This window comes from Bos mutus, chromosome X, assembly GCF_027580195.1.
Source record: "Bos mutus isolate GX-2022 chromosome X, NWIPB_WYAK_1.1, whole genome shotgun sequence".
Classification (NCBI taxonomy): Eukaryota; Metazoa; Chordata; class Mammalia; order Artiodactyla; family Bovidae; genus Bos; species Bos mutus.
The window spans coordinates 29,982,192-29,998,757 of record NC_091646.1 but is presented as its reverse complement, the minus strand read 5'-3'; the positions used below and the strand labels follow the sequence as shown (position 1 = coordinate 29,998,757).

The following is a 16,566-nucleotide window of genomic DNA, read 5'->3' as shown; positions in this document are numbered from 1 at the left end:
TCCAGACTTCTAGGGATGGAGTTAATCGGGATGTGGGAGAAACTCTTCCTCGACTGCCAGGAGAGATTCGCATTACTGGTAAGGCCTGTGAGGTTAGGATTTTCATAGATTGATGAGAGTTCTAGGAGGGCCAGGTGGCTTCAATCCCTCTGACTCTTTCGAAGTCACTTTTAGACAAATAGGCTAGCTTTGTTTAAAAGTGTTAATGTAGTGAGAACTCTCTGCATTTGTTTCTTGATCAAAGAGTTCTCTCAAGCTTCATGCTCTCCATGACAGTGATATTTTTTTTCTCTGTATCAAGTCAGAATTATTTTGGAAAAAAAATGTGGATTATATCTTTCAAGTCTCTCACTAGAGCTATAAGCTCTTATGGTTTAAGGTTATAAGAACAAACTGGTAATAAGATTTTACAGCCCATCATATATGCTTTAAAACGATCAACTTCGAGACTTAAAGTCCAAGTACTCTCTTCTTTGAAATATAAGGAGACATATTGGTTTAAAATATCTTTTATTTGCCAGATAGCTAAAATTAGAAATGTTGATGTAACATTCTGATTTTTGTCTTACTTTATTCATTGTAAGTTCATATTAAGAGAAAGGTATCTACTTTGGAAAGACTAGATCATTCTGGCTTAATCCAGAAGCACCTGACAGCTTCTAAGCAAAGTGCTAAGATTGTGAGCATTAACATTTTTTTTTATTAGAGTTGACATCCCCATTTCAGATTCCCATTTGGTGATGATACAGTTACCACTGCTTCAGAGAACCTTTTGGTTTATTTACTAAGATCTGGGTTGTTTAGCTTAAATGACTGAGACCATGGTGCTAATCAGATTAAGGTCATAGATATGATACCTGTATGAATGAGTTAGCCATGCACAACGAGAAACTACTCCATGTCCACAGGCTTGCACACATGATCCTAGTCTTGAAAAGGAAGTGGGTGGCATGTTTCCATCCTAATTTGTGGATAAGAACAAGGAGAATATCTTACTTTTGATCATCTTCACATGTGAAGTTTTAGTTCTGTATCAGTGTTAAAACCTTCACAGAGGTAGTAACTGATTGAGTTAGCATGAAGTAGACTTACTGGATATTTTTCATTTAGCACCCGAGGAGAAAGGGGTTTCAAAAATTATTATAAATAAACAAACAAATGCCGTTAACACATTCAAGGACATCCTTGAAAAATAAGACAAAGATACATTTTATTATAATAACTCTCCTGATTTAGTTTCTCCTTATGTTTGATTCTACCAAAGATATACTAATTTCTTGGCCATCTGTTTCATATCACTTAAATGTGTGACATGAATCTAGCTCCATTCTTCTCTGGACTATTAAAAGAGAAAGAATAGACTATAGAAACATTTCTGCTGCTGACAGTCATTTATTAAAAACATCGCAGTGTTTTGTGTGATTGGAGGTTGGCAAACCTCAAACCCAGTCCGGGAGAGAGTCCGTGAGACTGTCCTGTGTGAATTGCCACCCTCTGGTTGAAGCCTGCAGTTCAGTAGTTACCTTGACAACCACCGGAAGGTAGCAGCACCGGTGCCCTTATTCACTTCTGCTCTCTAGCTGTGAGGGTCTTGTCCCTAGGTAGTGGCAGCATGGTGGGTAAGCTCAGGTGATATGTGCCCCACCTCGTTCTCCCTCAGCTCCACTCTACCTGGCATGGTAATGTAGAAACATTGCCAGTGCTTGCTTTAGACCTTTTCAGTGATTTTTTAAATTGTAGTTATTCTTAGCCAAATAGTTTATATTAAAGTAGTGCCATTTGTTGTGTATCTTGGTATATATTTCCATTATTTTAGGGTACTTTTTTTATCTTAATAGACAAAGAAGTTATTTACATATGTCCTTTCAATGGCCCCATTAAGGGAAGAGTTTACATCACAAATTATCGTCTTTATTTAAGAAGTTTGGAAACGGTAAGTAAAATCTAAGACCATAAAGATGACCCTAACTGTTAAAGATAATGCTAAACTGTTTCTCTTCTACCTTGCAAGATTGACTGTGGATCAGATTAACATGGGGGATATATTTGCTTCTCAACTCTTAATTTTTGGCTTATGCAAAGCTCATGTAACACTAACACCTGTAAATGTAGGAATAGAGTGAATTAAAATAAGTCTTGTCCTTCATAATATGAGGAGGGGGATTTGGTAACTGTACCTGTTTGCTCGTTTGGCGAGATTCCTTAGGCGGGGAATAGTGGTTCTTTACCAGAAGCACCGTTGAGAACCACTTGGGGTCACTTAGCAGCCATTACAGATGCTGTGAGATACTGCATCCAAATGTCCAGGTCTGTGGTCCAGGCACAGTGATCATTTTTTTTTAAAACATCACAGACAAGGATGCTGATGTGAGTCCCTTGTGTAGGCCCACTGCTCTAGAATTTTCCAAGTGTTCAATTACAGAACACCAGATAGTGGTTTGGAATTAGGATGTCTGTGGTGTGGCTGAATGCCACTCTACCTGTTATTGCATGGCATTTCAAGGAATGTTCCACTGATGGAACAATGAGTTGGACATGAGATGCTCCAGAAGGGAAAGAGTGAATGAACAGCTGCTATGGCTGTTCTAGAAGGGCCTATGGTGGATGTGGTGGGTTCCCGTTACCCAGGCCAGCCCAAAGGGGCAGTTGTATTTTGATGAGGTGGACCAAGCAGGGGTGAATAGGTCTGGGGCACATGAAAGAGGAGCCAAACATCCGCTTATAAACAGGAGATGTTGAGACTGTTGGGGGGAATCTAGCTTTGGTTTTACTGCTTTTACCCCATAACTTCTTTTGAACAGTTCTAATCTGGATTAGTTTGCATCTTTTGATTTTTAAAAACATTATTTTCATTTTTGTGTCCAAATTCTGAAAAGTGCCGTTTATTGCTCTTATTGCCTTCGCTATGGGAGCCCACTTCTTTCGTGTTTCTAGGTCCACATGGTCCTGAGATTTGGTCTTTTATTTTTGTGAATCTATTCAGGCCTCTAAGTAAGAGTGAAGCTGAGCACATGTTCTAGTTTTCCAGAATGTGAAAGATTCTGAAACTTAAGAGAGCAGTGAGCCAAACGTGGGTAGCCGTTCCCTTCTCCAAGGGATCTTCCCAACCCAGGGATTGAACCCAGGTTTCCCGCATTACAGGTGCATTCTTTACCCTCTGAGCCACCAGGGATGCCCTCAACCCTTGGCAGCAGTTGTATTATAGAATTAATCATTTGAACAGGTGATTAAGTACCCAGGAAAGAAACCCATTGGGAGTACTACTGACACATTGTCTTGATTGAATCAAAGCATATGCCTGACCCTGACAAAGAAACATGGTGGCAGTACACTTCGGTGGAGTTATAGACTGTGTAACTGGCATCAAGCCTTTGACTCAGAAGGTGGTTAAAGGGAAGGGGAAGGGATTTGAAGTAGTTTTAATCTAAGATATTGAAGTGAAACTACTAATGTAAAATTTAGTGTAGGTAATATTTAGTTCATAAAAACCAGTGGTGTCTGTGAAGGATGGAAGAGGTCTGTCTTTACAGGGGCTCAAGCTTATCTGAGCCAGTAATCAGGTGGGATGGATTAAAAAGTTAACAGACATATAGGCTGAACTAACTATAATACAGTACAATACAGTATAATACTGTATTATACTACACAATATAATATGGCCAGCCAAAGTGAGACTCATTCTGTACAGCTCCCAAGTGTCAAATTGGGACACACTGAGAGATTTTATGCTAATGTATGCAATAATCATCAAAAATGAAATTAGAGCAGGTTGTTGACCAGCCACACAGGCCTGGTTCCATTTCGTGCTGTCACTGTTGATGAACTGGGGAAATTATTTAAACTGCAGTGCTGTGACAGGATTGTGTCTGTTCTGTGATCTCAACTGTGGAAAACAAACAAAAACTGTATGTCAAAAAGAGAGCAGAAAGAAATACACCAAGAGTGTTAATACTTGGGATATTTGAACATGCTTGTTTCCCTCCTCCCACTTGGAGGGAGAAGGCATTGGATGAACTCTTAGCTGGCATTATTTATTTTGTCATTATATGGCACTCCAGAGGCCAGGGATTAGCACGCAGTGGGTGAAGAAAAGACCCACTTGACACCAACTGCTTATCTTTTTCTTCTTTCACCAAGTTTTATATAAACATTTTGACCAATTGGCCACAGCATTTAGTCCAAGTATAAAAGCAAGCAGCTAGTGGCAGAAAACATAGTATAAAGCAAGCCATTTGGGTGATTATGCAGAGGCCTCAAAACATAGTCATCATAGTGTCTCTCAAAGTCCTAAATATGAACATTAATTGTGAATTCTGCTGCAAAATGTGGATGTTTCGTGTGTATTTGACAAAGAGCCGTCATGTCCCTGGCCTTTGGAAGCGGACACCTGTGTGGTTCAGGTATGTAAACACTGCAGTGGGAGCACGGCCAGACTCGGGAGTCAGGTGTCTTGTTTCATCAGGTGATGTCCTGGGCTGGTAGATACAGTGGTCTTTGGGCTGCCACTCAGCCGTCTTCACCTGGGCCTCCTCTGGGGTCTCCCTACTCCACTCTGACTGGCTTACTGGAAATTCTTGATGGATCTCTGTTGCCCACAAAATAAAATCCACTGTCCATCATGGGACAGAAAAATCCTTCTGAGTTCTCTTGCCTCAACTCACAGTGCTTCTCCCTGTGCTGTCGTCTCTTCCCTGCCTGCAAGGCCCTCCTGGGCTGTTCTTGCTGTGCCTGGATGCCCTCTTGTCCCTCAGAACCCACTCAAAAATCATGTCCTCCCTAGAGCCTTCACCAGCTTCCATCATAGCCCTCACTCCCTCTCTGTGTGCCTGTTCCGTCTTAAGACTTACTACTGGGTACCTCCCCTGCCCACTCTGAACATCTAACATCCCTCCCCCTCCTCCTCTCCCCCTTTCATGTTTATTCATTTCTTCACTGTCTCCTACTTTATATATTTTACTTCTGGCCTCATTCTGGTCTGTCTGAGGCCAGGGATGCCTTGTGTCTTTTCACTGCTGTGCTCTTGAGAACTAGGACAGAGCATGGCGTGTGGCAGTGAAGGATTTCAGCCGTATCTATGTGCCAGTGTCTCTGTGGCCATCAGTAATAGGGAGTCCTCCTGGTCCTCCGTGTAGACAGGAGGTACTCAATAGCATTGTGCTCTAAGTGATGGGGAGACAGCAGGCAGCATGGATGGCACTAAGTCATGGCATCCTGAACACCACCATTGCTTTTGAGTTGAGAAATCCTGTTGCCTCCTTTTGACCTTGAGGGTGCTCGAGGTTGGGCTTGGCTTCGATCTCGTGACTCCAGTAGGGCTGGTTAGGCCTGTAATACTCTTGTTGTCTGTGGACTCCCGGAGCAGCACCACTTCCAGTTTCCCTCTCAGGAGTACTTCAGCTCAGGTGCTCAGGTTCATGAACAAGACAGGTTAACCCTATGTTCATTCAGGCCGCTGTATCTTCATTCCAGAGACACTCAGCACCAGGGTGAATCTGCCATGGTGCTGGGTGCATAACACAGGGATGAGCAGGTGTGGTGTCAGGTGGCAGAGCCTGCAATGGGTGCATCATGCTGTTCGATTACAGGACAGAAGCAGGGTAACTGTGTGCTGAGTCATGGAATGCCTTCTAGAGGAGGTGATGTGGGAACCAAGCCTTGGTGAATGGAGACCATTACCTGAACAGGAGGGAGAGAGAGAGGACCCTCCACAGGGTGCGTGTACAGTGCTATGGAGGAGCCCGGTGTCTGGTGACAGTGGCTGAGGGCTGTGCTAGAGTGGGAGCATGGATGGGGAGGGGAGAGATGAAGCTGGAAGCATTGCCAGCCTTGAGCGGCTCGTAAATCACCAGTGTCTGTGTCACGTGGGGAACAACACAGCCCATGTGTGTTTCAGGAAGGGAAGTCAGGTCTCAGCATGTATGACAGATTAGGGGAGGGAAGACTGGAGGCGGAGAGACCATCCAGGAAGTTATCTTTGTTTTCTAGGCGAGCTTGTTCTAATCGAGTCTGGGTTGCAGGAGAAAGGAGGGAACCTCCGTGAGCGAGGCAGGAGGATCTGGGTAGCATTTGGAGCTGGGAGCCGAAGAGAAGAGTAGAATTAAGGATGATCCCTGTGGTCTTGGGCTTGAGTGGTCGGAGCTGCTCCCATCCATGGAAATAGACATTAGAGGAGAAGGAGGGGCTTGAAGCCTCGGCCGTGGGAGACTTGTGTGCGTATGCAGACTGACAGCTGTGCGAGTGCAAGCTGTAAATATGTGGCTCAGGAGCCTTGAAAATAGGAGTCTGAAGCTGCGGAAGTCCAAGCACACGGGTATCACAGTAGTAGCGGGTGCACATACAGGATTTCCTGAGGGGGCCATGAGACCAGCGGATATGCAGCTGTGGAGGGAGCCTGAGGGCAGGGACCGCGTCTGTGGGGGGTGGAGCGGGCAGGAGCAGAAGCCACAGTCAGAACAGAGGACCGGCTCAGACAGGGGGTGGGCGCTTGGGAGGAGAGAGAAATATCTAGAAGGAAGGGAGTGGACCAGAGTGAAGTGTTGCAAGCTTCGGTGAGATAAAAAAGGAACAGGGGCTCCGGGGAGGTTTGGGGGAGGTCGCCGGCAGCCCCAGGGAGAACACAGGCCTTGGACACAGGAGCATCATTAGCCTCTCACTTGGTCCTCCTTCCACCAGCCCCCAGGCCTTGGCACCCTTCTCTCTATTCATTCTCCGAGAGGCTTCCTACACTCCCTGGCTGCACTCAGTTCTCCCCAGATAACATTGTTTGTCAGCGAAGCTCCTCGCAGCCTCCTGAGCCCTGGCCCACACACTCAGCCCATCTGATGGCAGCTGTCTGGCCCCTTCCCTTATGCCCTGGTCCTGGTTTTCTAGTGCTGACCTTTCTTCTGCCCCCAGCTTCTCATTGCTCACCACCTGATAGAGACCCCAGGTGCCTGGCTGGGTCAAAACTCTCTTGCTCATTCTACTTGCCAGTTCCTTCTTCGGGCGTTTTTGCCTCTCTCGATGATTCTTCTCTTCTTCTAGGCACCCTCCAGTCACCTCCCCCTCCTCCCTTCTCTTCTGCAGTCTTCATTGCTGCCTTCCCGCCCGTATCCTCTCCGTATCCCTGTTCTTAGCTCCTGCAGATATTCTCCTGCTTGGCAACTCTCAGTGGCTCCTTCCCCCCATCATTTCAGACTCCTTAGTGTTCATGGTCCTCTGCAACTCAGCCCTGACTTGCCTCTGCACCTCTCTCCTATGTGTCCCCCAGCACGCTGGTTCAGCTGTCTGACTCACTGTTCCCTAACCCAGCCCTTCGCCACCTCTGCTGTGGACTTTCCTCAGGCAGTTTTGTCCAGTAGAACACATCCATGTTCATTCCCACCCAGTCCTGCCATGCACACCCCCACTTGAATAAATATTATCATTATTTTATCCTTAGTATTATTTTTTGGCTGCACTGCAAGACTTGTGGGATCTTAGCTCCCCAACCAGGGATCAAACCCATGCCCGCTGCAGTAGACACATGGAGTCCTAACCACTGGACCACCAGGGCAGTCCCTAAAAATTCTTTTGAAATAGTTAAGATAGAAAGTTTGTAAAGAGTAATGTAAACATCTTTGGATCTACCACACAGTTGAAGAAATTTAGTGACCCCTCCACATCAGGGTTAGTCACCATCTGAAAGTTGCCAGTTCTCACCCCCAGTCATTCCACATACCCTTCTTTACAAATAGGAAGGAGTTCTGAAGATGCACGGGAACATGAAGGAAGGGAGGCTTTGAAGCCTCCCATCAAAGCAGGTAACCCTTAGGACTGTTGGTGGCATGAGCAGTGAGTTATGTGTACAGAGACCATTTTCTGACAGTGGGAAACAGTACGTTCTTCCTGGATTAAATTCAAGGAGACATTTGTCGTTAGGGTTTCCTCTAAAAGATAGGACCATAGTGATTTTATTGTTTAGGCAGAGTATTACCTACAGATTCATGAATACCACCCAAGACCCTCTTTAAGGACAGAACACATGTTAACTTTTACTGGGTAAAAGTACTTCTGGGAGAGACTACCAAGACAGAGTCTGTTGACTTTGCTTTTTGATGGTTTACCAGTATGCACACAGGACTTGGGGGGATCAAGGTGGATGGGGAGCGCTCATGTCCATCAGACTCAGCCTCTCAAATATCTGGTTCTGAAATGCGCATTGGCCAGGTGTGAGGTATTGTGCCACTGAGGAGCTGGGTATCTGGCAAGAGTGGCAGCAAGTAGGTTCCACAGTCTCTATAATTGGCTGCAGTTGGAGCTGTAAATGTTGGCCGCCATCCGGAAGGGAGGCAAAGTTTACCTCCCATTGTGCACATTTCAAAGCCAGGCATGTATTCCCTTGCAGAGAGAAGGCATAGCCACTTCATTACAAGCATGGACAAAAGGGTTCCTGTAGTATTTTTCTTTTAAAAAAAAAAAAAGTTGGAAACTTTTCAAGATTGACCTTTTTTCATTCCTTCTGTCTAATGGATTTGACACCTTTTTTCATTTTAAAAGAGGTGAAATAATGCTAAGAAAACTGTAATAATAAAACATCCTAGTGTGTTTGTAAGTAGAAACGTCAATGGGAACGTAGGATCTGAACTATAGTTTTTCTTTTAAATTTCAGTCTTAAATCGTCTCTTTATTTTGCTGCTGCAAAAGGAATGAGGTTTTCAGGTTAAAACAGTCCCTGCTGATACCCCAAATCCTCCTGCCCCTTGTTGCCATTCATTCTCAATTTGTTAGTCCTCAAGCTGGAGAGGCTGTGTACTACTGCATCATCCTGTTGCAAGTCACTCAGTGGATTTAAGGAATGAACTCCACTATGAGTTTGCACTTTCATACCCTAGAAAGGGGCTCGTGGCTGCTTTGGCAGTTCTCTCCATCTCAGATCAATGTATCACATCCCCCACCACCTCAGTGATGGACCCCTCTGAGCTCCTTTGCTGACCTCATCTTGTGCTCTGTTGCAAAGTTAAAAGTTGTCTTTTCTAGCTCCCATAAATCTCCCTCATTCACCTATCATGAGCTTTCACCTGTTCTTTGCACCTCCTCCCCATCTCCAAGGAAGGAACAGGAGGTCGTGTTTTACAAAGTGAGCCTTCCTCCTAGTCTCTCTGGTGCCATGGTGCCTCACAGTTCGGTGTCTTACGCGCGTGGTTTTCAGTGGCTCCCCGACCCGCAGACCTGCTCAAGTCTCTGCTTTAAAACAACTTGCCTCCCTGCTACCCCAATACTATGAGCCTCTTTCTGCCCCTTCCTTGCTAGGCTTTTTAAAGAATGAGTCCCTACGTGCTGCTGCTGCTTCAAGATTAGGAACTCCTTCACTTCTTGGTCTTGCTCATGCTTCGTGTTGAAGCTCCTCTTTTCTTGCTCAGATCTACAGACCCTGGTGGACTCTTTGCTCTTCACCTTCTCTGCAGTGAAAAGTCGGTAGTGTGTTGGTTAATTCCACCTTCTTTCTGCATGTGTCCTTGACTCTTCTCTCGCTTCTGCCTTTTGTGTTTATTGCAGTTCATTTCTCCTTCCTGGGCTTCTCTGGTGGCTCAGAGCTTAAAGAGTCTGCCTGCATTGCAGGAGACCTGGGTTCGATTCCTGGGTCGGGAAGATCCCCTGGAGAAGGAAATGGCAACCCACTCCAGTATCCTTTCCTGGAGAATCCCATGGACGAAGGAGCCTGGTGGGCTACAGTCCACGAGGTCGCAAAGAGTCAGACACGACTGAGCAACTTCACTTTCTCCTTCCTACCCCCTAGCTGTATTTCCCAAGTTCTGTCGTTATCATCTTCTTTCTCACTTGTCAGTTACTTTCCAACTTGATAGTGCCAGACCCGATCTTTCATTCTTTATTTACTACTTGAGAACCTGCTGTGTGACAGATTCGAGAAGGATTGAAGAAGTCAACCTGGAGATTGGATTAAGGCTAATGGAGAAGGGAATGTGAAGGGTGACCGGTAGGTTTCCAGCTTTTGTCACAGGGTGGATGGAGTGCCAGCCATTGACAGAGAAAGGTGTAGTTTGGAGAGAGAAACATCGTGTGCTTTAGTTCTGGGCATTTGGAGTTTGAGGGGCCCTTGGGATTTTCCACTTCTGCATTTCCGGCTGCCTCCTGGATATCTGTTACTTGATTATCAGTCAAACTCCCTGTGTTTAGATGCTTAAACCCAGTGTGCCTAAAATTGACAGTGTTAATATTTCTCTCAGCCCCACCACCATGCCCTTCATATCTCTTGGTGGGACCACCATTGTCCCAGACACATGGGCCTGCTCTGTGATTCGTCCCTCTGACCCATCTCTTCCTCTTGCTTTCCAGCTCGTTTGCTCTCTGCTCTCAGATCCTCATGGCAATCATGTCACTTGCACAGCATTAGCATGTGGCAGCATTGGCAGCATTAGCTTCCAAGATTGCAGGGCATGGGCATCCCCTCCCTTGGCTTGTGCGGGGTACTCAGGGCTGCTGGGTGCATCTGCATGCAGCAACATTCTGTCATTGCAGGCTGCTTCCCAAGACACATTTCCTGGATCCCAGTCACCCTGATCCAAGCTCTGGGATACTCTACAGGGGATTCCCCTGCCACCCGATCTTAAACCTAGCCCACTTGTTTTTGTTTTTTGTAAACAAAGTTCCCATGCTTTCCCACATGCGTAGCCATTGTCACCATGACCTATTTTTGGAAGGCCAATCTTCACCTGCTTTTATTCCACCCTTTAAGGATTGTCTATAACTTTGCCATCACAGCAGGACCTTGCTGTGACCCAATCAGGGAGAAGTCGTCCTGCCATCTTGGACCTCTCATCCCACTTCATCTGGATTTTTAAAATGCCTCTTGGCACTTTGTTGCCATTCAGTTTCTCAGTCATGTCCAACTCTTTGTGACCCCATGGACTTCAGCATGCCAGCCTCCCATGTCCTTCACTATTTCTCGGAGTTTGTTCAAACTCATGTCCATTGAGTCAGTGATGCCATCCAACCATCTCATCTGTCGTCCCCTTCTCCTGCCTTCATTCTTTCCCAGCATCAGGGTTTTTTCCAACGAGTCAGTTCTTTGCATCAGGTGGCCAAAGTATCGGAGTTTCAGCTTCAGCATCAGTCCTTCCAATGAATATTCAGGACTGATTTCCTTGAGGATTGACTGGTTTGATCTCCTTGTGGTCCAAGGGACTCTCAAGAGTCTTCTCCAACACCACAGCTCAAAAACATCAATTCTTCAGCGCTCAGCTTTCTTTATGGTCCAACTCTCACATCCATACATGACTGCTGGAAAAACCATAGCCTTGACTAGACGGACCTTTGTAGGCAAAGTAATGTCTCTGCTTTTTAATACGCTGTCTAGGTTTGTGGACACTTACAACCTGGCATTTTGGCTGTTTGGGTGCATGTGTCTCATTTCCCAGACTGGGCCCTGAGCTTTGTGAGGATGACGCGTACATCTTATTTCTCTCCATGGTCCCAAGCATCCAGTACAGTTTCTGTTAGTCAGTATGCACTTGAGAGAGAAGGCAAATAATTGCATCTTTTAGACTGTTTGTTATGTGTACTTCTCAATTGGTTTAGATACTTACAGGTACAGAGGCATAGAATTTAGCATTAGAATGGACCTTTGAGAATCATTAAATATTTAATGATATTCGGATAGTGGTGACTCAGGTTTCTAGAGACTTAAGCTGATTTTCCTACTCCTAGATCTTCCAGTTGGGCCTGCTGGGTTATCTGATCTTGAACCTGTCATTTGGGGAGACCATGGTAGGTAGCCTCATTAGACTGTGGGTGTCTTTGGTCAGGAGCTGGCTGGTTTTCCTCAGTGTCCAATTTTCTGCTTTGTGTTGGGTCAAGGTAATCAGAAGTGTAGAATTTTCTTGATACAGTGGCAAAGTACAGTACGGTCTCACTCACTTCTAATCCTTCTGTTTTTTAAATTTGCATTCTTGCTTCCATCTTGATATTAGAATATCAGACTTTTATGTAGTGTCTCTGTGTTTTTTTTAGGTACAAGTTTGATATTTAGGAGTGCAGTTGAATAGACTATATAAATTACATAACTCATAAATTTCAATATAATCTAAGTGTAGTAACAGTGCTTGATAGTTTAATAACTACATGATATTGAGAAGAAAAAACATTCTCGTTTGCAGTTACATATGTACATGGTTACTGAGAAGTGTCTTTTTTCTGTAAGCATTTAGAATTCAGTTATGGAGTGAGGGGTTTCACCCCATGGTGCCAGCTAAAAAAATGCCTTCTTTCCAAGAGGAAAGCCCGTAGTAAAGCCCTGTAGCTGCTTGCTGGAGCATGGATTCACTGTTTTTGCAGAGTGCAGTTATGTCTTTCATGTACTAGGATATTCTTTATAATAATAATAATAATAATAACTTCCTTTGTTATCTAGCTACCATGTGCCAGGCACCATGCCAGGTACTTTTAAGTCCATTATCTCTAATCACACCTATTTTACAGGTAAATGTAGCTGAGAGACACAGTAACTTGCCAGAGTCATCCAGCTAATAAATGTTAAAACTCAGATTTGACACTTCTTTTTGTCCAACTTTCGCGTTTGTGCTCTTTTCTCTACACCATGCTAGCCATACCATCACACTTTTTAAAAAAATTTTATTTTTTTTAATTGGAGGCTAATTACTTTACAATATTGTACTGGTTTTGCCATACATCAACATGAATCCGCCATGGGTGTACACGTGTTCCCCATCCTGAACCCCCCTCCCACCTCCCTCCCCATACCATCCCTCTGTGTCATCCCAGTGCACCAGCCTCGAGCATCCTGTATCATGCATTGAACCTGGACTGGCGATTCGTTTCACATATGATATTATACATGTTTCAATGCCATTCTCCCAAATCATCCCACCCTCGCCCTCTCCCAGAGTCCAAAAGACTGTTCTATACATCTGTGTCTGTTTTGCTGTCTCGCATACAGCGTTATCATTATCATCATTCTAAATTCCATATATATGTGTTAGTATACTGTATTGGTGTTTTTCTTTCTGGCTTACTTCACTCTGTATAATAGGCTCCAGATTCATCCACCTCATTAGAACTGATTCAAATGTATTCTTTTTTATGGCTGAGTAATACTCCATTGTGTATATGTACCATAGCTTTCTTATCCATTCATCTGCTGATGGACATCTAGGTTGCTTCCATGTCCTGGCTATTATAAACAGTGCTGCAATAGCCATACCGTCACACTTTTTAAACTTTATTTTGAAATACGACCTCTCAAGAACTTGGAAGAAAAGTCCCTGAGAGGTCCTAGGTACCCATCACTCAGCTTCTCCACTAACTGTATTGCTTTATCCAACCCAGAACATCCAGGGGCATGATAACATTAACTAAGACTCTGACTGTGCTTGATTTCATCGGGTTTTGCACACACTCATTTTTGCCATGTTTTTGCATAGAGTCTGATGACATTTGATGCCATGTGTCAGTTCGTGTTCCCACCACCAACAGTCAAAATATGCAGCTCCTCTGTGGATGCAGAACTCCGTTTATAGCCACGCCCTACTTCCCCTCAGCCCCGGTGGCCACTTCTCTGTTCTCTAGCTCTACAATTTTCTTGTGTCAAGAAAAGTATGAATGGAACCATAGAGCACATGAGCTTTTGAGAGTGGTTTTATCCGGTCAGCATGATGCTCTCAAGATTCTTCTAGGTGGTTGCGTGTATCTGTAGTTCATTCATTTTTGTAGCTGAGCAGTAGTCCATGGCATGAACACACCACACTCTTAGACTTTTAAAATTTCTAGAATACCCACGAGTGGTATTTATATTTTTTGAAGAAATGATTACTTTCTTGTATTTTGTTTTAAAGACATTTAAGGTAAATAAAAAGCAAAAATTTGTATTTTATTTGTATTCCACAGCAAAGGACATCTTTTAAGAACAAAGACTCAATAGGCAGCTTGTAAATTTTTTGTTATCAAAGTCATCTAACACAGCATTAAAGAAAATATTGGATTACTGAAATTTTCTGTAGCCCTTTCTACCTTTGTCCATATGAATATATATTTTACATTTTTGGAGTCACAGTGTATTTTGTTTGCTGTTTTTTTTTTTTTAATACTTCAGCTTATTTTTCCATGTACCATAATTATTTTAGTAGCTTGTGCTCTTCTGTCAAGTTGACTATAATGTTCTTTGTCCTGATGGCCGCCTCTGGCTCCATCTTTACACAGGTAGCTTTTCCTCCTATTGCTCCATAGCTGTAAGATAATGTCAGAGGAGTGTCATTGTGGGCTCAATGAGTTAGGACCATTTTTATGGTTCTTTTGATGTATGTTCTAAGACCTTGGCTTGAATCTCAACCTTTCCCTGTAGTTAGCCAAAATTTTTTAAAGCCTTGGTGATGACATCAGGCAATGGGAATACTTCATCTGTGTCCATTGTCAGGACAATGCAGTCAAAGGCCCTGTTGTGGTTTCTGGCCCAGATGACATATTCTGAACATGGCAGCTGCTGTTCTCTTGGTGTGATGATCTTGATGTGGCTTTACTGACGTTATTCCATCTTTCATGCCAGCAGTCCTCTGGACCCCTTGTGTCCAGTATTGGGTAAGGACTGATGGAGAAGCTATGCAGTCAGGCCCTTCTTTGGGAAAAACACCTGTGCCTAAGATACACACTGTTTCCAGATGCCTGGCTTCTAGTGAGGGAATACAGACGTGGAAGTTGATGGTGATGAGACTAGAAGCAAGTGGTGTAATAACATCCAAACTGAGTGCTGTGGAACCGAAGAGAAGGCAGTGGTCAACTCTGTGATCAGATGGGAAGCAGGGCATTGTTAGAGGTGATGCTGGCTGAGCCAGGTCTAAAGCCAGGGCAGAATGTTGGTAGTTGGGAAGCCAGATCATGTGAGGCAAAGAGAACACTGTGCACAGAGCCCCTAGCCCTGACTTTAGACAAAATATTTGGAGAACTATGAAGGCATCTACTTACTTGCAGTGTAGAACATTGTGGGACAGCAGCCTGCAGAGACAGGCTGGGAGCCACATCCTGGGGCCCCCGCATTGTGTACCTGTGAGTTTAGTCTTTATTCTGCAGGCAGTGCACAATGGCACATGTTTAGTGTAAGTTGTTCAACTTACACTAAGGAGTCGTGTCCAACTCTTTGTGACCCCATGGACTGTAGCCCGCCAGGTTTCTCTGTCCATGGAATGAATGCTCCAGGCAAGAATACTGGAGTGGGTTGCCATTCTATTCTCCAGGGGATATTCCCAACCCAGGGATTGAACCCACATCTCCTCCACTGCAGGCAGATTCTTTACTATCTGAGCCATTAGGGAAGCCCATATAGGGGATGCATTTTGGTTGCATAACTGACTATTCTCATGCTTGCTTTTTCCTGTGTGATCACTATCATATTTTTATTCATAAAAGGTGGTAAAAGGACCAAGGTAAAAATGCCCTGAAAGCACGTGGGTTTTTTAAAAGTATGTTTTTGATTGTTTAATTGTACTGACAGAAATATTGACTTGTGTCTTTTTGTCCATTACAGGATTCTGCTCTAATACTTGATGTTCCTCTGGGTGTGATCTCAAGAATTGAAAAAATGGGAGGCGCCACAAGTAGAGGAGAGAACTCCTATGGGCTAGATATTACTTGTAAAGTAAGAGATTCAGTACTTTCTTATGGGAAAAAAAGTCACGTTAGTGTTGAATGATAAATAAAAAGTGAATGTATGTTTAAAAGAAAACTCAAAGACCCTTGTTCATCCAAGGCCCTGGAGTGGTTCTCCCTTCATGATCAAGCATTCCAGAATCTTCTAGGGGAAGAGTTCCTATGAAAGAAACCTGCTGTTGTCACCAAGCGTGAGGACCTGAGCCAGTCAGTTTTTGCCCAAGTCTGCTCCTGGTGTCCCTTTGTGTGATGTGTCTCCAGCCAGACACCTCCACACCATGTCAGGCATGGGGAATGGCAGAGATTTAATGATAATAACATTCAGTCAGCTATAGTAGTAACTGTTTATTGAGCATCTCTGTCATTCTAAACACATGCTAGGGCCGTTGCATTAAAGCCTCAGGGCAGCCTTCTGAGATGAACAGTGATGTCCCCATTTTATAGATGAGGAGTCTGAGGCTAAGAAGAGATTGGTGAATTAGCTAAGATGACCCAACTGATGGCAGAGTTGGGATCCAAATCCAGTGAGATAATAATTTTGCAAATGACAGAATAAACCTTCTTACCAGAAAACTTCCTTCTTGGGTATTCCATATTAGAAGACTATAGTACCCAGTCTTAGAAAGATCTAGACGGGGTTTGGAGGTCATCTGTCCAAGTGGTTCCCACAGCTAGATAATGCATGAGGGGCACCTGGGAAGCCCTCTTTGGGTTGACAAAGGCAAAGCTTTGGGTTCTATGTCAGATCCTACTGTAAGATAATTGGTGAAGGCTGTGTTCCAGAGGCTGGGACTCTTTCAAGTGTCTCTGACCATTAGTCTAGTACAGGGATCAGTAAAGGGCCAGAAAGCACATAGTTTAGGCTTTGTGGGCCATTAAGATGTCTGTCATACATTCTTCATTGTATTTTATTTTTTTCAACAAAATACAATG

General features: G+C 44.2%; 1 protein-coding gene across 6 annotated transcripts in view; it reads left to right on the top strand.

Annotated features, from left to right (window-relative positions):
- Positions 1-16,566, top strand: part of MTM1 (myotubularin 1) — a 92,469-nt gene that overhangs the window by 25,024 nt on the left and 50,879 nt on the right. For 4 of the 6 annotated variants that reach the window (XM_070365809.1, XM_070365806.1, XM_070365804.1 and 1 more), the window contains exons 3-5: positions 6-78; positions 1,839-1,933; positions 15,512-15,622. In XM_070365809.1, coding sequence (XP_070221910.1) covers positions 6-78; positions 1,839-1,933; positions 15,512-15,622 — 279 coding nt within the window. The remainder of the gene's footprint in view (positions 1-5; positions 79-1,838; positions 1,934-15,511; positions 15,623-16,566) is intronic. The other 2 variants (XM_070365807.1, XM_070365808.1) reach the window with 1 other exon arrangement.